The sequence below is a fragment of the Miniopterus schreibersii genome (assembly GCF_964146895.1).
Source record: "Miniopterus schreibersii genome assembly, chromosome: 1".
Taxonomy (NCBI): domain Eukaryota; kingdom Metazoa; phylum Chordata; class Mammalia; order Chiroptera; family Miniopteridae; genus Miniopterus; species Miniopterus schreibersii.
This window is the reverse complement of record NC_138101.1, coordinates 176,392,976-176,416,128: the sequence shown is the minus strand read 5'-3', so window position 1 is coordinate 176,416,128 and position 23,153 is coordinate 176,392,976. Positions and strand designations below refer to the sequence as shown.

Sequence of the window (23,153 nt, the reverse complement as noted above, 5' to 3'; positions counted from 1 at the left end):
CCACATAAGGGGCTTGGTGAGCACTGTGATAACAGCACATATGTGGTAATCACAATATTGGGGCAAAAGCACCTGAAAGCACAGATATAGATAACAGATTGGTAATATAATCACAATCTTGGATATTAAGAGCAGCACAACTGCCTAGAGGTTGTGATCTCTCACACACACACACACACACACACACACACACACCCCATGAATATATAGAGAGGGATTTAATGAAATGTTCCTATTTGAGGAATGCAGGAAGAAGTATTAAGAAAATGATATAAATAAAAGGATATGATATAAATAAAATGATATAAATAAAAGGATATAATGAGATGTGCATATTTTAGAGGTATAATGAAGTTTATGGACTAAAGAGATGAGACTATCTGAAGGGAATTATGAATGAGTTCAAGCAGTCACGCTTATGGAAAAACCTACAGCAAATGCCAGCACAGACCAATATCCCAGGAGGTTTGCAAGTAAATGGGATCATCCTAGGTGAAGACCTTACTAGGTAGACATTGGAGGCAGTAATTTGGATAATAAAAATACAGCCTTTCACTTGAAATATATGAGTAACTACCTGACTTCTCTGATTCAATTTTGTAAAGCTCAACCAGAAATAAGCTCAAAAACAGTGAAAACTGCTGTTTAAATTTTCAAATGAGATACAGAGCACATGCCTGAATGACCTACGGGGGTAACATGCAAATTTGACTATAACAAAATGCACAGGGACCCAGAGACTGTTCATGTGGATCAACAAATGGAGCTGAGCCAAGGAATTCTAGCTTTGACACTGTGAGTTACAGGTGCTTATCTCAGGGCTATGATCTCAGAACCCCCACATGGAGAAGGGGAAGGAATTCATTATTTACTAAATTCTAAATATGGAAGCTTAGTGCAAACTAGATGATTTACATATATTATTTCCTTTAACAGTATTTCACAAAGACCTTATTGGGTAGACATTATTTCTATTTTTATGTATGAGAGAAACAAGACTCAGAAAGGTTATGTAGCTTGCCCAAGGTCGCTCAGCTAGTTAAAAGTAAAGCAAGGTAAAGAGTACGTTTGATGGCAAAGTTCCGTACAGTGTACCTTACTTCCCTTTTTGTCATTCTCTGACAGCTCTTGAATCCTCATGAGGAGTTAATGAATTCCTAGCATGAGCTGTGAACCATTTTGGTGAGAACCTCCTACTGTTTGAAATCAGGAGCTCCTGAATTTCTTCTAGAGGGCAGTAATTTCTGCTTAAGATAATTGCCTATCTTCAGGCAGTTATCTAACTATAAGTCAGAGACAGGAGAAATGTATCTGCTGTGGTCAGTATTCTAAAAGATATTTTACTGCTTCCAAATGAGTTCCAACAGCAAAGCTTAAAGGTTCCTTGACTAGAATTACTTAAGTCTTTTGTGGAAAACAAAGAACCAAGGTCAGAGATGCTGAAGTCTCTGATCCTAGAGCTAGTAATCTAAAATAATGTATCTAAGAAAACAGAATCCTTTCTATTGAAAGCTCATAGTTTTTCCACTGTTAACTAAAAGAGACTGAGAATTGCAGTGAATGGTGCCAGAATATTTTATTTTATTTTAAAATATATCTTTATTGATTTCAGAGAGAGGAAGGGAGAGAGAGAGATAGAAACATCAATGATGAGAGAGTTGTCATTGATCAGCAGCCTCCTGCACGCCCCCAACTGGGGATGGATCCTGCAACCAGGGCATGTGCCCTGACTGGGAATCAAACCTCGAGCTCCTGGATCTTAGGTCGATGCTCAAAGGCTGAGCCACACCTGGCTGGGCGGTGCCAGAATATTTTAATCTGCTTTACAGTAGCTAGTACTGTACACCAAATGTGCAGTTGTAATTTATTCATGTAATGCATTTTATAAACAAAGAAGATGAATCATAAGTGGTAGTCTTATAAATATTATCATCCATTGTTATGCCAGGTATGCCTCTCACAAGAAACCAAAGGAAAGTATTTATAATCAGTAGAGCACTTGCTCCTTAAAGGCCTTGCTTACAGATAGGAGCTGAAAATAGTAAAAATGCTAAAAGGATAGAACAGAGATAATAGAAAAATCACTTATCACCAAAACAGATGAAAACAAACAAGCAAGCAAACAAATAATACTTTATACGTATGTGCACATCTAGACACTTGCTTTAGAAGAATAATTTTCAGTATTCTATTAAAAAATGATCCATGAAGTTAATAATAAAAACCTAAACCGAAATGACAGCTTTGGGAATAAAAAACAAGGGATGGATTCAAGAGGAAACAAACAGCAAGTATTGTAGAGGTAAAGAAAATAAGTTTAGTGTTGGTCATGCTAAATGTACTAGCAGTGTGCATACATTTGGTATATAAGTCTAGAGCTCAGGCAAGGCCTGGGCAGTGATAGAGTTAGAAATCATTTAACAGGTGGCATCTGTAGTCACTGGCATGATGGGGCTCTCTGAAGCACATGTCAAGGTCTGAAAAGGACCAAAACCAAAAATGCTAAAGGCAGTTTATTTTCTTTAATGGACAAAGGGAGGCAAGCCTGCAAAAGAGCCGATAAAGGAGACAAATTATCACGTTTACCTGTCTCCCTCCTGCACTACACAATGAGATCCATGGGGCAGAAGTGTTGTTTTATTAATTTTTGTCGATCCAGGACTTCATATAGTATCTAATATTTAGTAGATGTTTAATAAATATTGAACAAAATGAAGTATGTTTCTATATATGATGTTTTTTTTAAAAACACCTACTTAAAGTGCTTAGGAGGTTTAATTATAATACTCTTTTGCATTAAAAATTGAGTTTGATCCAACTCAAAGGCTGAATACAAACCTCATTATTACTTTTCGTCATGATGGGTAGAAACACTTGATGTGACAAGAAATTTAACCATCCATGAAGAGTTTGCTAACTTATAAGTGACAACTGATTTGCTGAACAAATGAAGAGGAAAGAAACGTATGAAGGGAAAAGAGAATCCATTTGACAGCTTTTCTTTTTTAATCTTTCTAGAGGAAATATAGGGTGTCCCCAAAAATGTATAGATACACATTATAAAGGCAGTATTTATTAAAATACAGTTCATTTTAAAAATTGAGCTATCCGCTGTTAAAGTATGTATACATTTCTTTTGGCATACCCTGTATATCAATGGTCACTTTCAATTCTGTTTTTTTTTTTTTTCCTTTAAAGGATTAAAATTTCTGTTTAAGTGTGACTCGGCACACACTGAGATTTTTCTAAAAACTGATGTTAGGGAAAACTCCCCTGAAATTACAAGAGGCCAGGGATGGTTAATTTATGTTTCTAATAGGTAAAGTATTATTTAAAATATTTTCCAACTTAAGTTTACATTTATATTTTCTGAGTACATCTTGGTGTTGATTGATATGAAAAATATCTTAATATTCTACATTTAATAATAGCAAAAACCTATTTCATTAAAATTGATTTTGAAATCACTTAGTTAATTCCTAACTAATTCCCCACTTTAGTGAGCTTCTAATCTTTATATACTTTAATGAGGAGTAATACAAAAACAAGAGACAAGTTTAAGCCTACTGATACACATATTTAGAAGAATGCAAGTCAGAGATAAAGGATTAGCGTGAACTCTATAAAAACAGTATTTGTCAAAGTAGTGTCAGTGAAGAAAGTGCTGTATCTGGCATTTAAAATTTCACTAGTTTTAGGCCTTTTAATTTTAACATAATTTGCCTTGTTATCTATCATTATTTTCTACATTTTAATACTGGAAGAAGAGCACTATTGTGCAGTATAAAGAAGAATGGAAGTCTTGAGCCTCAGTCCTATTCCTTTTCTGCTGTTCTGAGTCTAGATTGCCTTGCAGAAAAATTAAGAGTTTTTGTATAGATATTCTCTAAGGTTCACTGAAGTTAGACTATTTTATGATCTATGAATAAAGTATTTTTTAATGTAAAATCAATCCTGTTGTGTTGTTTTAATCAGCATAACAAAAATAATTTAAAAACTATTATTTTATTCAGATTGCACTAAATACAGCTATTGTGCTGACGTTTTAAGAAAGGGGGGTTGACTGAAAACACTGAGGAACACCGCCTTTCCACTGTCCTTCCACGAGTGGGTCTTAATGTGCTACTGCACTAAGGGCAGACAATGAGAAGACAGATGAAGCAACCAGACCGGCTGCTCAGTGAACCATGGATAAATTGATGCAGTTTTTACAGTTTACATTTTAAAACATATTTTCCACAAAGAAAACATGATTACAAGACACATTAGTTATCTTCCATTTCTGACAGAAAGGACATCAGGAAGACTCAGAGTTAACTATTTTCCTCACTCAGGGCTAATAGCTCTCTCTTTGGTTTTTAGTGTTGGTATTTTGATGAACAGAAAAAACATAGTTGATTTTTATCGAGTTTTTTTTATTTTTATGAGAAAGGAAGCTGTGTGGGTGCTTTACTCTGTATACCATGAAGGCTGATCTTAGAGTTGAGTAGAAAAAAGAAGTAGAAAGAATAATGATAATAACTGTGATGATAATTAGTAACTCTTTTCTTTTGGGAAACTGTTTATTAATGGTCTATGAATCTTGGAGAAAAATGAAAAGGCAATGGACAAATATTATAGTACCTCGATAGTTGATGATTTCTGTCCCAAGCACCGGAGTCATCTCCAGGACTGTGATGAAGGCTTTGTCCATAGATGTTAGAGGAAAAGGAGACATGCGGTGTCTTCTAGCCACCTTGGTGATATCAACAGCACTGTGACCTAAACAGGAAGACAATTAACTAAGAATATGATGCTGAAACACTGATTAAAAAAGTGAGGATTGACTCATAAATATCAACAACTCTCAATTTCTTATATAGCAGATGATGATTAAAAGGTGAGAAATTTTCTCTTGCTTCCAAAATATAGCCTGCTTTGGTGAAGCATTAAATCAAGTTAGCAATGTTACATCACGTGTCAAAACCTGGTGAACTTTAAAAATGATATTGCCTAATCCTTTTTGAGTGTTGCTATGTGTTGTGGCACTGTTCTAATTTAACTAATCTTCACAACAATTTTATAGGGAGGCATCATTATTATCCTGATTTACAGATAAGGATAGAGAGGTTTAGAGAGATTACATGTTTTGGTCTAAATCACAGAGCTAGTAATAGAAGAGCCACAATTCAAACCCAGGTAGCCCAGCTTCAGAGTCCATGTCCTTAAGCACGATACTAAACTTTGAACATTTAATGAGCTAGCAGTTAGTAAAACGCAATACCCAAACTTGATCTTATCTAGGATTTCATAGAAAATTTTCTTCCTCCTGAAAAAGGTCATAGAAAAAGGTTATTGTTTAGCTACTCCATACATAACCTCATCTAGTCCCATGGAATTAATATCACCCATTCACTAAAACTCCTAATTTTCTATCTCTAATCCCAACCTCTAACTGCAACTCTAGATTTGTATGCCATGCAAAATAGCCAGTGGTAAGAATATATATCTCCAAACTTATAAATCATCCAACATGCACTTGGATATGTAACAGGCAATTCAAACCTAACCTGTTCAAATCCAACTCTTAATTCCCCACCCTCCTATCCTACCCAATGTCTTATTCTCTTGCAATTCCTATCTCAGTAAATAGCAACTCTGTGCTCCCAGTTATTAGTCTAAATCCTTGGAGACATCCTTGATTTTTCTCTTTTTCTCAGAACCATATCTAAACTACTTTTGAAATACCTCTAGAATCTGATCATTGCTCACCACCTCCACTACTACAATAGGGAGATCAGTTATTTCCTGGGAAACTGAATGCCTCTTAACTGGTCTCCCTGTCGCTTCTCTCCTTGTCCACTACAATTTATCATCCACACAGTAGTTACAGCAATCCTTTTAAGTCGTAAATTAGACTGTGCTAATCTGTGCTTATACCCTCCAATGATTTTCCATTTCACTAAGTAAAAGCTTTGCTCTGGCTTACAAAGCCCCAAACATTATGGCCCCCCCTGTTCTCATCTATCACTTTCCCCCTTGTTCACTGTGCTCTATCCATTCTGACTCCTTGTTTGTCCTTGAGCATGCCGAATACATCTTTTTTCAGGGTCTTTCTATTCACTGTTTTCTTGCACCTTTCTTCCACAGATATTATGGTTCCATCCCTCCCTCATTTCTTTCAGGTCTTTGTTAAAATATCACCTCATCAGAGGGTCTTTGTTAAACATTCTATATAGAATATTACCTACCATCACTATTCTCCTTGCCCTACTTTACTTTTTTTAATGGATACATATGCACATACACACACATGTTGCGTGTGTGTACGTGTATATATATGGATAGTGATATCCACATATCTAGAATATATAATATATATTTATATTTATTTGTTTATAGCTTTCTAAGTACAGTGTAAGCTCCATGAGAGCAGCAACTTTACCCTTTTTTTCAGTGTTGTTATCGCTAATAGGCACATAATAGGCAATAAAATTAAATGTTTGTTGAATTAATAAATTAATCATTTAATGACAAAAAGAGACTTCTTAGAACACTATATCCTCATTCACAAATAACTTGACCTTTTCTTTGGAGCCTTAAGGGCTTGTAGCTCAAAGGGTGAGCAGAAAAGGGGTAACTGCAAACACTGTTGCTTGGCTATGCCAACTGCTATCCACAGCTCCCATCTTCACCAGCCACCTGGCCGCTAAGAGTGTCCTTATATAGTCTTGGCCAAAGAAATGTAGGAAGAAGTCCTTGGGGCAGGCTTCCCATTACAAATAAAAAGATAAAGATATAAAGATTTAAGAGGAGAAAGCTTTTGCCTTCTACCTTCTTTCTTGGAACATGGCTAGATACTGAAGGTGCTGTACCAATTTTCAATCATGAGGATGGAAACTCACTCGGTAAGTATGGAAACATGAGAAGAAAAAAGAACCTGAGCCTCTGATGACAATGTTGAGCTGCTGACAATCCTTCAGCTGCCAGCTTACAGACTTTTGGTTTATGAGAAAAATAAACTCCCATCACTTTAATCCACTCTATAATGATGGTATATATCTCTCAGTAGTCTGTTAGTTCCTGGTTACTGCAATTTATTAAATTTAGTACTCTTACCCCAACCCATGTTCACGACTGCCTCAAAGAGTTTCCATTCTAAGATGAATGACATTGTTAAAAGTAATCAAAGAAAAATACATATAAACATGATTGTAATTATGATATTCCTCCTCATGGACAATCATAAAATTAAAAAATTTTCAAAGCTTGAAGGACCTTAAGTTTATTTAGTGAATATGAGCAATATTTTCTACTTCGAGTTTTAGTGGATATTTTAAAAAAGATTATGTATGATTTATCATTCACTTACGACTGAAATATACATTTATTTATAGCTCACTTTCACTGAAGTCCTAGTCTTGTCATTCAAATATCATAAAAACATATTGCCACAACCGGTGTAATTGGAGAGAATGGTAGAGATGCTTCTGCTTTTTATTCAGGTTTACAGATCTCAGATTTGATCTTTTCTAAGATAGGCTTTCTTCATGGTGCAAATTGTGTATAATCTTATAAAAGCTGTCCTTTTAAAATATTGCTTCTGAGGAGAAAACTGTACTTTCTGATTGTGTAGAGTTTATTTGTTGAATAGGCATTGTAACAGAATAGAATTTTTCTTACTAGAAAGCAAGTTTGAATATCAGTGATACATATACCCAATGAACAAATGTTTATCCAATGCATTTTACAAACCAGGAACAGTTAGGGACTTGGGATACAGAGTGAGATCTACCCTGCCATGAAGAACATTATAGCTCAGCAGAAAGAAAAGACATGTAACTAGACAAAAAAATAAAAGCAGGAGGGTAGTAAACCATCTGAAGGTTCTCGAACTATAGATATCAATGTTTCTCTCTCTCTCCCTCCCCCCTCTCTCCCTCTTAAACTGTAAATTGTAATGTAGATATTTGTCAAGCTGGAAAAATACTCCCCGTCTTTAAAATAATTTGTTCCATGTTTATACTTTTCTTATGGCACCTACTACCCTCCATCTTATGTTACAGGCATTTAAATATCTGGCTGACCTATGTTAGTTGACTGAAAACTCCTTGAAGGCAGGGTCTATATCCTTATTAATATTTGTATCCTTTGCCATATTTAGAACAGTGCTTTTCCTTATACTTACAGTAGCTACTGAATAAAAACTTGTATGTATGAATAACAAAATTTTCAAACAAAGTCAAAAGTCGGGAAGGGAAAGACACAGTGACGCTTCCTGCTCTGCCCTTTTGCTTCCCTCAGCCCTCCAATATTCATAGGCTCTCTGCCACAAAGTGACTGCTCACTGGATAAATAATGCAAACTTTGATGCTAATGTGTTAATATTGGTCCCTGGCTAAACTACCTGCATATTATCACAGAGACCTTCTGGATATACAACAAATTAACTGAAAGAAATGTCTCAGAGGAGGAATATTTTACTTCTGTGGCAGATAAGCAGTTGTGTGTGTGTAAGTGTTCCCAACAAATATTTACTGAACACTTTCTATGTGCCAAGAGCATCTTCCCACTCAAGACCCACCCAAATCACACTAAGAACAGTCAGCTACTTCACCAGTAAAGAAGGGTTAACTTGGTCCTTTATATATGAGAAAACAGTATTTGTAACTGACCTTCTACACACAAGAATAAAATTAATGAAACAGACAATAGCTGCTCTTTTTAAGGAACTACTAAATAACATTAGGATACCTAGTTGTTTTTTATCCCTCACAATGTGCAAGATGACTATTTGTCCATAAAAGATCCCATTTAACAAAAAACTGTAGCCAAAATAGGTTTGAAAACCATTGATCTAGGTGACCCAGTGCTCTCATTCCAAATCAAAAGTGAACAAACATTGCTCCGGGGACAGACACACAGAGACACCAGCAGCTGGAGGCCTAGGCCGAGGACACAGCTTTCACATGTACAGCAAGGGCTCTCATGCAGGCTTCCCAAGGGCCGCCCATATTTAGAAGGCATACATTTCCAAGATAAATCTGGTAAGAATATAGTGATGATTCCTTTTCTGGCTTGTTTCCATTTTTAAAAGAAACACAATTTCAATGGTTTTCTGACATTGACACTATTGATTTACAAGAAGCTTCAAAATAAAGGCTTCAGAAAATTTAAGATTACTGTAGTTATCTCTGACTTATTTTGCAAGGTACAACCCCAAAAAGCACTTCCATCTTTGGTCATTAGAGACCTCAATCAAGCAGGGAAAAAGATCAAGAAATGTTCTCTCTTAAACCCAACCCTCTTCTTGATTCTGAGCCTAACACGGAAATCTGACAGAAGAAAAAAAAATTGAGGAAAAAAAGTATGCACTTTTGTATCTTGAAGACTAGATGGGTTATAGGCCACTGAGTAGTCCATAAGCCCCTCTTAGGTAGAAGGAGGAAATGGAGGAAAGAATAATTAAAAAAAAAAATAAGGTTACAATGAAAGGAAGCTTGCTTTCTGGATAGAGAAAATATCCAAAATTTGATAGAAAATTTGGATAAGAGTTTTTCCTACAAAGCAAAAACTATTTCATGGCCACAAATATATATCTGATTGCTACCTTAAAAATGAGTAGTAATGGTCACAAAGTGGATCTGTGAGGTCATTAGCTCCATTAAACTCATACGTACTACAATGCAAAACAAAACCAATATGTGAAAATATGCCCTACTGAGAAGATTATAATGTTCAAGGGAATATTTATTGTAACTTACAATAGTAAAATTAGCTGCCGATGTATGGCTGTTAGTGCTAATTTGTAGGAGGGATAGCTAGATTGAAAAAATAAGCTATAGAGTGCTTTTGACTATGGGATTTTCATATGGGTGTGGGGGTGGGGATGAGGAAAGGAGGTCTAGACATCTTCCCCACTACTAGCTTTCCAAACTGAGCAAAGGGTAACAGTGTTGAATTATTATAACATCTAAATTGACAGCATTCTTCTACAATGGTTTAGTTTTGTGAACTAGGTCTGTAGGATTAAAGCAATTCTAAATTAGCCACAGATGAGTGATCTACTGATTTCTCTAATAAGCCTAGGTTTCCATAAGTAAAATGGAACTTGTCTCATATTTTCTAGTGCATAAGTGTAGGCATGGGGTTGATTATATTAGTTCAGAATCTTTGCAGGTACTCAAAATGTTACTGAGATTTCCTATCTTCCATGAAGCAGCTATGATTACTAAAAATACTATAAAGTGACTACTAAAAATACTATAAAGAAGTTAGCGTTAAAACAGCACAGGTTCACTCAGGATTGCATCATCAAAGACTTGTTTAAATACCAATGGCGATGATTAGGATGTAGAGGGCTTCAAAGGGACACAGTACAAATGGATTCCTTATACAAAGTACAGTAAGCAAGAATCTTCATTGTGTAACAGTAACCTTTTTTCTTATGGCATGGCTATCTTGAAATGGAGCTGTTTATACTAATGAAATTATTTTTCCCACTTCAAATACATTCTTTTTAATATGCCAATTCTTAATATACAATGTCTTATCTTGGCTTGAAATTCCATGTTTTAAATTAGAAGTAAATGAAGAAAAGATGTTTCCAGATGATTGAAAAGGATAGAATAGAAATAAGATGTTTATGCAGGTTCTTCTTGATTGAATTCAAATCCTCAGGAGAAAACTTTATTCTTTAAAACAATCAGTAGAAGAATTCCCCAACTACTTAAAGTGTAAATCAACATTCTTTGGATATAGAGAAAATCTTCAGGAAGACTTGTTTTGCCCTATTAATACTACTGCCCCTATTTCCAATTGTTTTTGCAGTTTGCATTCCTTGTATTTCTGTTTCCTGGATCCTTCTGAACAGCAAACCACCTAAGATAATGAATAGCTTTCCTAGGAGACTTACAGAGATGATAGTAATTTTTTTTTTTAGGTTAAACAGCTAGGGACTTTGGTAAGTCAAAGAATGTGTGGTTCGGATATATAAAGCAATTAGTCTTTCATATAAATCTCTCAAATTAAGTGAAACCAGGTATAAAGCTCTCAGGATACACTGGCAACAATAGGCTCAGGACTACAGGGCACTTTGTATATCTGAAAATAATTTCTTTTATTGTTTTCAATAATAGTTTTCTGTTTTCTATGTGTTTATTCAAAATAATGAGCCTCATAGCATGCTTATAAAACCTAGAAACCATGGCTGAGAGAAGTGTGTTGTTTTTTATAGTTGTATGTGGATTAAACAGATAACAGTGTGGTGATAGCCAGAGGGAAAGGAAAGTGGAGGGTAGGGGGAGGTGGGCAAAGGGCGGGGAAGGGTCAGAAAGAGACTGCTTGGGGTGATGGCTGCACGATATAGTTTGCAGATGATGTTTTATTGAGTTGGACACTTGAAACCTGTATAGTTCTGTGAACCAATGTCACCCCAATAAATTCAATAAAAAAAGAAATATTAAAGGAAAGTACTCTTGGGATTTTTGTGCATCAATATTATAAAACAGGGCATTGTTGTCACAAAATGTTTGCTCTATAATTTATATCATAAGTTCACTATTACCCACAGATAAAATTCAAATTCCCTAGAATACATAAAACCCTTTCTTGCTTCTTTTTCAGCCTCCTCACTCATTACATTACTCCATCATTCAGAAAACCGATTTCATCGTAGATATTGGAATATACCACAGTATTTCATATTTTCCTGCCTTAGCACATTATGTTCTTTTTGCCTAGAATAAATTTTCTCTCATCTTTTCGTTTTCCTGGGAAGTTATTATTCCTTCTTTACAACTTTTTTTTTCGTGAGGAAGTACTCAAATAATGATGGGAACATGCCAAAAGGACCTTGGAGTCAACTTTAAGAGACTCTCTTTGGCTAAACCTGGGACAATTTAATCAAAATGATTTAGGAGATAAATAGATTACATAATCCATTTAATAAAATAAAAATAAGAATCTATTATCATATAGTAATATAAACAAATGATTAAATAAAATTCTTCCTTACAACAGAATGACAACTGGTAAGTGAAAAAAATGTTGGAATTAGAAAGTTGCCACTTGGCAACCATCATCGTAATAATTGGTTCAGGCAAAAATCATCAATGGATACTAAAACTAGGTGAAAACCTCAAGAAAAATAATATTTATATGGTCTCAATGTATATCCCCACAAAACTCTTAACTACAAATAAAAATAGTAATTTTACAATGGAGAAACCTGGCAGACACCATCTTAACCAAGTGATCAAAGTTAGTATCACCAGTAATGGCACTATATTATCTCATGAGCATCCTGATATGATGCACTGAGGACAAAACATCACATATGAGGTATTACTGACAAAAATGCTTAACCTGAAGCAAACCATTGGGAAACATCAAAAAATCTAAATTTGACAGACATTTGACAAAATAACTTACCTATACTCTTCAAAATGGCAAGGTTATGAAAGACAAAGAAAACCTGAGGAATTGTTACAGATAAAACAGCCTAAAGACATATGAGAGCTAAAAGTAATGCATGATTCTGGATTAGGTCCCAGATCAGGAGAATGGTTTCTTTCCTTTTTTAATAAAGAATATTATTAGAAAAGCTGGCAAAATGTAATTTGAATAAGATTACATAACAGTATAATGGCAAGGTTCATTTCCTGATTTTGATAATTGTACTGTGGTTATGTAAGAATATATACATATTTCTTTCTTTTCTTCCAGTCTTTTAGGAAAGAAATATACATTTGAATTAATTAGGGGGTAAAGAATTATCATGTCAATAATTTATTCACGAGTGGCTCAGAAAAAATATATTAATATCAGAGAGAAATGAGAAAGCAAATGCGGCAAAATGCTAACATTTGGGGGAATTTGGGTGAAAGGTATACAGGAATTCTTTGTTTTACTCTTGCAGCTTTTCTGAAATTTAAAATTATTTCAAAATAAAATGCTCTCACCATTTTTAGTAATCCCTCCTTTGTGAAGCAATGCATGACCATTCAACTCTTTTTTTCCTGCACAAAGGCACCATAAAATACTCTATCGTAGGATTCTCATTGCATATTGCATTAATTACTTACTTTACAGTAATTACACTTATTTATATACATGCCTGTTTTCTTAACTGGATTATCAGCTCTTTAAGAAAGAAAAAAGTGTTGTAACAGCAAAGCCTAAGAATGATGTGCACACCGTGGTCACACAGAAAATTTCTGTTGAATGAGTTTCTAAATGCTTGATTTTAATCAGTCTAGAATATATACACTGACAAAGAGGATGGGCTGGATAGAGAAACATTACATACAATTTCAAACCTTATTCTGGTCAATAATTTCAATGTGCTTTTTACTAGAATTGTCTATTTTAAAAAACTATTGCAAATATTTGTTAACAGTGAAAACAAAAGTTTTTCCTCTTTTCTCCATTTTCTTGTTAAAAAGTGGTGAGGGACTGGAAACAAGATGGTGGCGCAGGTAACAGCTGCACCCGCCGCCTCCCGCAACCACATCAAAATTACAACTACAATACAGAACCACCCTCACTCAGAGCCTCCTGAAATCTGGCTGCACAGAAGCCCTACAGCCAGGGAACTGAAGAAGCACGGAGACTGTAGGAGGGACAGAGACGCGGGCAGATTGGTGCTGAGTCAGAGACTCAGATGAGGGCCCACACCTGATGCCGCGGTTTAACCCAGGAGGGACATCTGGGCAGTGGCGGAGGTTTCCTGGAGGAGTGAGGGGTTCCAGCCCCACATCGGGCCCCCAGCTCAGGGCTCCAGGGCCGGGAAGAGATGTCCCCACAACTTTGGGCTGTGAAAACCAGTGGGGACTGTCCCAGAGGCTGCAGGAGCCCCAGGCTTTCTTCTTAAAGGGCCTGTGCACGGACTCACTCAGACGCACTCCCTCTGAGCCGGGCAGCAGCTTGAAAGGAACTCGGGACACTCGGGGAGGAACTAACCTGCCTGAAATTGGGGCAAGAGGTGGAGGGGCAACTTTCTCCCAGACAGAAGAGTGGGCAGAAGCCATTGCTCCTTTGGGGAGTCCTCCCCCCCACAGTCGGCAGTCAGGCGCCATATTTGAGTCTCCAGCACCTGACTCTCACCTTTGGCCCCGCCCCAGTGATTCCCAGAGGCCCTGCCCCTCCCTACCTGCAGCTCATCCAGGCCATTTCCAGTGACTTTTCTGTGCAAGTGGCCTCTAGAACCTCATGCTTAGGACTTTCCTAAAATCTCTCAGACAAGCAGCAGTGTGCCCCATGTGGCTTGATAAGTGGCCCCAGGCCTGGCACTAGTGGCAGCCTGCATTGGCTCATAGCTTGGCCTCTCTTGGGCAATGCTAAGCCCAGCACAAGTAGCAGACAACTACGGTTTGCTGTGTACCTCATGCTGGGTGGCTCTGGGTGAGGCACAGACAGAGGCTGACTTTGCACCTCCCAGGAGGCCCCAGAGACAGTGCACCTGGTAGTCAGACTCGACCACACTGGATTAAAACCCTACCACATCCACAAGTGACGCACTTGGTGAACACCAAAGCTCCACTGAAGTAAATCCTGCTCTTTAGGGGTGTCTCCAGCACAGAGGCTCTTTGGCTGTAGTTGCACCTGGTCCTCACAGCCGATTGGCCTGGGGGTCATTTCCTTCCAGTGACGCCAACAGCAACCAAGGCTCAACTACAACAGGTCAGAGCACACAGCCCACACAGGGGAGCCCCTAGAAGGCCCAGCTCAGGTGACTGGGGAGGCTGAGCTACTAGGCCCTACAGGACACCTACTACACAAAGCCACTCTACAGATTCCAGGAGACACAGCAGCTCTACCTAATACATAGAAACAAACACCTAGAAGCAGCCAAAATTTGGAGGCAAAGAAACATCACAAAGGAAAGAACAGAAGAAATCTCTAGAAAAGGAACTAAATGAAATAGATCCAAGCAAGCTAACAGATACAGAGTTCAGAATTTTGTTTATAAGGGTGTTCAAGCATATTATTAAGAAAACAACTCAGAAAATCAATGACATAATAAAGTACCAATTTGAAATGAAGGCTACACAAACTGAAATGAAGAATAATTTACATGGAATCAACAGCAGAGTAGCGGACGCGGAGAATCCAATCAGCAATTTGGAACATGAGGAAACAAAAAACACCCAACCAGAAGAGCAAAAAGAAAAAAGAATGCAGAAATATGAAGACAGTATAAGGAGCCTCTGGGACAACTTTAAGAGGCCCAACATTCATATTATTGGGGTTACAGATGGGGAAGAAAGAGAGCAAGAAACTGAAAACCTATTTGAAAAAATAATTACAGAAAACTTCCCCTACCTCCTGAAAGAAATCGACTTACAAGTCCAGGAAGCACAGAGGATCCCAAACAAGAGGAACCCAAAGAGGCCCACAGCAAGACATATCATAATTAAAATGCCAAAGGTTAAAGACAAAGAGAGAATTGTAAAAGCAGCAAGAGAAAAGCAGTTAGTTATCTACAAGGGAGCACCCCACCGACTGTCAGCTGATTTCTCAACAGAAACTTTGCAGGCCACAAGGGAGTGGCAAAAAATATTCAAAGTGATGAAAAACACGGAACTACAACCAAGATTGCTCTACCCAGCAAAGCTATCTTTTAGAACTGAAGGGCAGATAAAGAGCTTCTCAGACAAGGAAAAGCTAAAGGAGTTCATCACCACCAGGCCAGCACTACAGGAAATGTTGAAGGGTCTTCTTTAAGAGGAAGCTAATGAACAAAAGAATCTGACGAACTAAATAGATCCAGAGACACTGAGGCATGCAACAGACAATCATATTTCAGAGGGAAGAGGGAAGGGGGGTGGAGCATGGAAAGAGATTAACCAAAGAAGTTATATGCATATATGCTTAACCCATGACATAGTCAATAACGGAGTGAAGGCTTGGGGAGGGAGTGCGAGCGAGGTGGAGGGGGTCAATTGGGGGGAAAAATGGGACACCTGTAATACTTTCAACAATAAAGATAAATTTAAAAAAATGGTGAAAGTGTTAGCATGGCAGTGCAAAGGAAAAGGAGAGTAAATATGATAATGGCCACTTTTAGCTAAGGTCCAGTAGTCAGGGAAACGGAAAATTACCTTTGTTCAATGTACATACTACCAAGTTTAAGATTAAATGATAACATTGGGTACAATGCTACAAGTAAATTCTTATAGGTTATGTCTGAGGTCAGGAGGTTTAATCTACATGAAAATTATAAGGCCAAAAGGAGGAAAAAGTAATTTATCTCCCATGGTCAGGTGTGACTTCTTTTTTTTTTTCCTTTTTATTGAATTTATTGGGATGACACTGCTTAACAAAATTATATAGGTTTCAGGTGCATAACTCTAGAACACTGGTGACTTGATCTTTCATGAAATTCTCCTTTATTATCCTGTTTGACTGTGTCATCTGACTCCTGCCAGGATTTAAGTGACACAGCACCCAAGGTGAGATTGGATGCAATATGTTTAGGAAAGAATGTAGAGATTGAGTACTTAGTTCTTAGAGGGGATTGGGGCTAGAAAAGTAACTAAAACCAGACTGTGGAGGTCCCTAAATGCTAGATTTTAGAGTTTGAACTTTATCATGTAAGCCAATGGGGAACCATTTACATACATAACTTTATCATGTAAGACAACATTTTAAAGTTTTAAAGCATGGGAGTGACATACAGATAGATTTCTTGTAGACAACAATTTCTACCATAGAAATGTTAAAAGATTAGTTCAAAGTCATATGTCTCAATAGATGGTGGTCAAGATGAAAAGACGAGATCTCCAGAATTTTGGTCTGGTGTGCTTCCTCCTAGATCACACAAGGGGACCTTTCCTTCAACTTCATTTACTAAATATGAATGGAATACTCTCTCTCTATAAGGCACTTTACTAAACATTAGGGAGTGATGTTGAGATACACAAGATGAGACTCCTATATTCTACAGTCTCATGGAACACACAAATCACACTGTGTTTTAAGGAAAAAGTAAAAAAACCCAACACATCCATAAATATTTGTTTTAATGTAAAATCAAAATACTATGACTTATAGCAAAGAAAAGTGAATAATTCTGATGGAACAAATTGTAAAGCTTCATATAGAAGACTACAATTAAATTGAGCTTTGAACAATAAAAAGGGAGGAACATTTGAAACAGAATGAACAAAATAACAGATTCCAAAGTATGTACATACTTTTAGAGAACAAGGAATTGCCTAATGAGGTTAGAGGTGAAGAGGATTATACATGTATAAGGAATAAGGCTGGTGAGTTCAGTTAAGGACAAATTTTGAGAAGGCTTAGCACTACAAAAAACAGAACGATTTAAGAGTTTTTAAAGGAGAAGTGATATAGACATAAACATGTAATATTTGGGTGGTGGTAGATTGGAAGGAAGAGAGACTGTAGACCGACAGAACAGTTGGTGTGCTACTACAACCCTAAGGGTAAAAGACAAAGAAGGCCTGAACTAATACAATAGGAATTGGAAAAGGGATATTAGGAAGAGCCATAAAAATAAGCCAGACAGAGAAAGACAAGTATCACATGATCTAACTTATATGTGGAATCTAATGAACAAAATAACTGACAAACAAAATAGGTCCAGAGGCCTGGATACATGGAACACACTGACAGACCTCAGAAAGAGATTAACAAAAGAACATGCATGCATACATTAAGTCATTAGTATACAGATGGTAAATCTAATAATATACATATTTTTACCCTCCAAACAATTTATAAGTGTACAGTATAGTTTTGTTAACTATATGCACACTGTTATACAACAGATCTCTAGAACTTTTTCATCTTGTGTGACTGCAACTCTCTATACTTATGGAACAATAATGCTCCATTTTCTCCTTCCTCTAGGCCCTGGAAATCACCATTTTCTGTTTCTATGAGTTTGATTACTTTAGATACCTCAGATAATATCTGTATCTCATAGAGTATTACCTTATTGTGACTGGCTTATTTAATTTAGCAGAATGTCTCAAGGTTCATTCATGTTGTAGCATATGACAGGATTTCCTTCTTTTTTAAAGCTGAATAACACTCCATTGCATGTATGTATTCATTCATTTGTTGATGGACATTTATGTTGCTTCCATATCTTGGCTATTGTGAATAATGCTGCAATGATATCTCCTTAAGATCTTGTTTTCAGTTCTTTTAGGTATATACTCAGGAGTAGAATTGCTGGAGCATATGATAGTTTCATTGTTAGGTTTTTGAGGAACTGCCTTACAGTTTTCCATAGTTGCACCATTTTACAACCCCACCAACAGTATACAAGGGTTCCAATTTCTCCACATTCTCACCAACACTTGTTATTTGTGTTTTTTTGATAGTGGTCATCCTAATGTTGATTTGCATTTCCCTTATGTTTAGTAATGTTAAGCATGTTTTCATGTGCTTGTTCACATTTGTATATCTTCTTTGGAGAAATGTCTATTCAAGTCTTTTGCCTATTTTTAAATTGTTTGTGTTGTTGTTTGTTATTGAGTTAAGAAGTGTTCCCTCTTCAAACTCTCGCAAGAGTTTGAGAAGAACTGGCTTTAATTCTTTTTTAATGGTTTGATAGAATTCAACAGTGAAGCCCTCTGGTCCTGGGCTCTTTGTTAAGAGGCTTTTGATTACCAATTCAATCTCCTTACTATAGGTCTGTACACATTTTCTATTTCTTCATGATTTGTCTTGGTAGGCTGTGGGTTTCTAGGAATTTATCCATTTCTTCTAGGTTGTCCAATTTGTTGATATATAATTGTTCACAGTAGTCTCATAATCCTTCTTTATTTTCGTGGCATCAGTTGTAGTGTTTCCTTCTTCATTTTTAATTTTAATTATTTGAATCTCTTGTCTTTTATTCTTAGTCTAGCTAAGGGTCTGTCAACTTAGGTGATGTTTTTCAAAAATCCAACTCTTAGTTTTGTTGAGTCCTTCTATTTTTTTCAGCCTTTATTTAATTTATTTTTGCTTTAATCTTTATTTCCTTCCTCCTAATAGCTGTCAGTTTAGTTTGTTTTTCCTTTTCTAGTTCTTGGAGATGTTCAGTTAGGTTGTTTTCATTTCTGTAAGTCTCAAGATATAGTCTAATTTGCTTGTGATTTCTTCTTTGATATATTGGTTGCTCAAAAGTGTGTTGTTGCCTGGCCGGCGTGGCTCAGTGATTGAGCACTGACCTATGATCCAGGAGATCAAGGTTTGATTCCCAGAGTCAGGGCACATGCCCGGGTTGGGGGCTCCATCCCCAGTGGGGGGCATGCAGGAGGCAGCCAATCAATGACTCTCTCATCATTGATGTTTCTCTCTCTCCTTCTCCCTTCCTTGCTCTGAAATCAATAAAGATATTAAAAAAAAAAAGAGTGTGTTGTTTAATTTCCACGTATTTGTGAATTTTCCAACTTTCCTACTGCTATTGATTTCTAGTTTGATTCCACTGTAGTTGGAAAAGATACTTGGTAGATTTCTTTGGATGGGGCAGTTTAATCCAATTACATTTAAAGTTATTACTGATAGGAAGGGACTTAATATCACTTTGTTAATTATTTTCTGTCTATTTGATAGCTATTTTGTCCCCCTTTTCTGCTCTTGTTGCCTTTCTTTGTGTTTTGTTAATTTTTTATATTGATCTTCTTTGATTCCTTTCTCATTTTGTTTTTGTGTACATTTTGTACATTTTTTTGTGGTTACCATGGAACATACATAAACGTTCATATAGATATAACAATCTATTTTATGCTAATAACTTTGATCATGTACAAACACGATACTCTTACATTTTCCCATTCCTAGTTTATGCTACTGATGTTACAAATTACAACTTTATATATCGTGTATCCATTAACAGTCTTATAGTTTTTTTATGTTTTTATCTTTTCAAGTCTATGCCAGAATTAAAAGTGCTTTATGCACTATCATTACAATATTAGACAAGTCTGTATTTATCTATATATTTACCTTTACTTATGAGTTACATATTTTAATATGCTTTTGTGTTGCTGTTTACTGTCCTTTTTTCAACTTGCAAGACTGCCTTTAGCATTTTTTTGTAAGGCAGGTCTAGTGGTGGTAAACTAGTCAGCCTTTGTTTATCTGCAAAAGTACTTATTTATCCTTAATTTTTGAATAATGGCTTTGTTGGACATAGAATTCTTGGTTCACTGGTTTTTTCTTTAAGCACTTTGAATATATCATCCCATTCCATTCTGACCTGGAAAGTATCTGCTGAGAAAGACACTGATAACCTTATAGAAGCTCTCTTATACATAATGAGTTGCTTTTCTCTTGATGCTTTCACAATTTTCTCATTATCTTTGACTTTTGACAGTTTGATTCTCTTGTCTTAGTGTGGGCCTCTTTGGAGTCATCCTAGTTGAAATACTTTGAGCTGCTTAAATTTTGAAGTCCATTTCTTTCCTCAGATTTGAGAAGATTTCAGCCATTATTTCTTCAGATAAGTTCTCTATCCCCTTTTCTCTCTCCTCTCCCTCTGGAACTCCCATGATGGACATACTGGTCTGCTTGATGTTGTCTGATAAGTCCCTTAAGCTTTCTTGTCTTCATTTTCTTTCTTTTTTTTTTTTGCTCCTCTGACTTAATAATTTCAAATGATCTTTTTTTCAAGTTCTTTCTTCTGCTTGATAAAGTCTGCTTGAATGTCTCCAGTAAATGTTTTCTATTCACTTATTATAATATTCAGTTCCAGAATTTCTGTATGGTTCTGTTTTTATAGTTTCCATCTCTTTGTTGATATCCTCATTTGTTCATGCATATTCCCTGATTTTGCATAGTTGCTGTGTTCTCCTGTAGACCATTTAGCTTCAAGAAAATTACTTTGAATTCTTTGTGAGAAAATTTGTAGATTTCTCCTTCTTTAGGGTTTTTTTCTGGACATTTATTTTTTTCATCTGATTGGGTCACATTTCCCTGTTTCCTCATGTGGGTTATAATTTTTATGCTGAGTTTATGCATTTGGAAAAATAGGTACATCTCCCAGGCTTTATAAACTGGTTTCATATAAAGAAAGACTTTCACTGACCAGCCTGGCGAGAGGTTCTGGGTGCCTATGGAAGTTTGTTGGTGTAATTTCTCTTGTCTGCGCATCTAACTTCCTAACCAGAGGTTTGCCAGCTTTATTTTATTATTATTTTTTTTTCAGGAGCCTGCAATCTCTTCCTCCTTCTGGTGTCAGCCTACAGTTGTACAGGCAGGCTCTCCAGTGCTGGACCTGTAAGCCACTCAGCACTCCTTTATTCTCAGTGGCCTCCAGGCATCTGAAGTATGCTGGCTCACATGCCCAAAGTCAGCTGAGATAGAAACCAGTCGTTTGGGTGGCCCCCTCAAAATTGAACTGTGGGACATATGCTCTATTTGTCTACCCTTCTTCCCAAGAAAGAAGCTGTGAGTTGGGTGCCTTTTCCCCACTTCACTGAGCAATGGCAGCCTCTACACCATTTCAGGCTCTCAAGCAACCCCTTCTCTCCTTTGCTTTCAGCGGCTCCCAGGCACCAAGCTATGCCAGTTCCATTAGTGTTCCAAGTCAGGGAAGACAGAAACCAGTTCCTTAGGCAGCCTTCTGAAAAGCTGAACTGTTGGATACACAGTTCTCTTCTCTTGGGGGAGGAGATCACAGGCAAAGTGAAAAGGCTCTTCTTCCCATTTTAATGCCATTGTTCTTGGCTTTGTGCTCACCTGGGGTATTGCAACTTCTTAACTGATTTCTGGGGTTCTCATAAAGGTATTTTGGTCCATATGTTGTTGTTGTGTCTCTGTGGGAAAAAGAGGGGCAGAACTTCCTTTCCCATGATCTATTAACTTAATATTTTTAGCTATACCAGATACAATATTGACAATAAAGAGGCTAAAAAAGTTGACTGAAAGTGATAAATGAGTCATGTTTTTTCATATAAAATAAAAATGTGATAATATAGGAAAATAAGACAAGTAGAACAAAATTTAAATTGACAGTAAATACTGCTTATGAAATTATTAAGTTCATAATTAAACTATATGAGGGTATATGAAAGATACAGTTGATTTATTTAGAATATTAGATGAGAAAGTTGAGAAGGGTGGTGCTTATAAATAGTATCTCACTAAATTCTTATGGCAGTGAACTGCTAATTGTCTTCAGTTGTTTAAAGAAAAATTGAATAAGTGATGATAAATTGCTGTTGTCTAATCCAGTAAATGCCAATTAAGATGGGAAGGGATTAGATTGTAGCAGAAGAGAATTAGGAAAAGTCTTCTAAAAATAAGAACTACAAAAGTTTAGCATACTTCTTCAAGGACTATTTCATCATTCTTTTTACTAGAAATCATAAAGAAAAAACCTTCATGGTTTTAGGAGCAAGGTTTAGGAAAATTAACTATAAGACTTATCTAATTAGGACAGATTAAAGGGCATAAAGCTAGAACCAAAAAGTATGATAAAATACTCCAGGCAAGAGGTAGTTATTGGTCCTGAATCTGGGTGGCAGTAGTAAGAATGAATGAAGGGATAAGGGCAGAATGAAAACATGCTATAATTTGAAGAGAAGGAGCAGTTAAAAAAAATAGTGCTGGTAGCAAAGAGATTTTAGCTAATGTCTATTGTTTTGCTTCTCTTTCCCAACTCTGATTTCTTACTTTAATGTTCTGCTGTTCCTTGCCTGCTTTGTTTACCCAAAGTTTTCTTCTCATTTACTTCCTTACTCACACATTGAACCCAATTAGTGATAAAGAGTTACTGTGCTAGATCCTGGGAATAGTACCAGTGAACAAGATAAGAGGTACCTGCAAGGAACTTGGGGTGGAGTGGAGGAGATAGAAAAGTACCATACTGTAACAAACTTGCAATAAAGTATGGAAACTACAGGGCACTAGAGAAGAACATATGAGGGATACTTGGCTCAGATTTGGGCAGTGATGGAAAGCCTATTGGAAGAAATGTAGAATATGTAGGTGTTATCCAGGGGAAGAGATGGGAGAACAACATCTTTTGAAAGAAGGAACTATCTGTAAATTGAAAGTTTCATATGGCTGGAGTGCTGAATTTAGGGTGGCAGTGGTAGAGGTAAAACTAGAGATAAGCAGAAGCTAGATTATAAGTGATTTTAAGGACTTGAGACTTTATCTAAGAACAATGGGAAGTTATTAAAAAGTGAATAAAGGTCATTAAAGGAGTA

At 36.5% G+C, this 23,153-nt stretch overlaps 1 protein-coding gene across 6 annotated transcripts in view; it reads right to left on the bottom strand.

Annotated features, from left to right (window-relative positions):
- The window catches only part of GPHN (gephyrin), a 352,065-nt gene that overhangs the window by 68,878 nt on the left and 260,034 nt on the right, over nucleotides 1–23,153 (bottom strand). For all 6 annotated transcript variants that reach the window (XM_081136828.1, XM_081136829.1, XM_081136831.1 and 3 more), the window contains one exon: nucleotides 4,624–4,761. In XM_081136828.1, coding sequence (XP_080992954.1) covers nucleotides 4,624–4,761 — 138 coding nt within the window. The remainder of the gene's footprint in view (nucleotides 1–4,623; nucleotides 4,762–23,153) is intronic.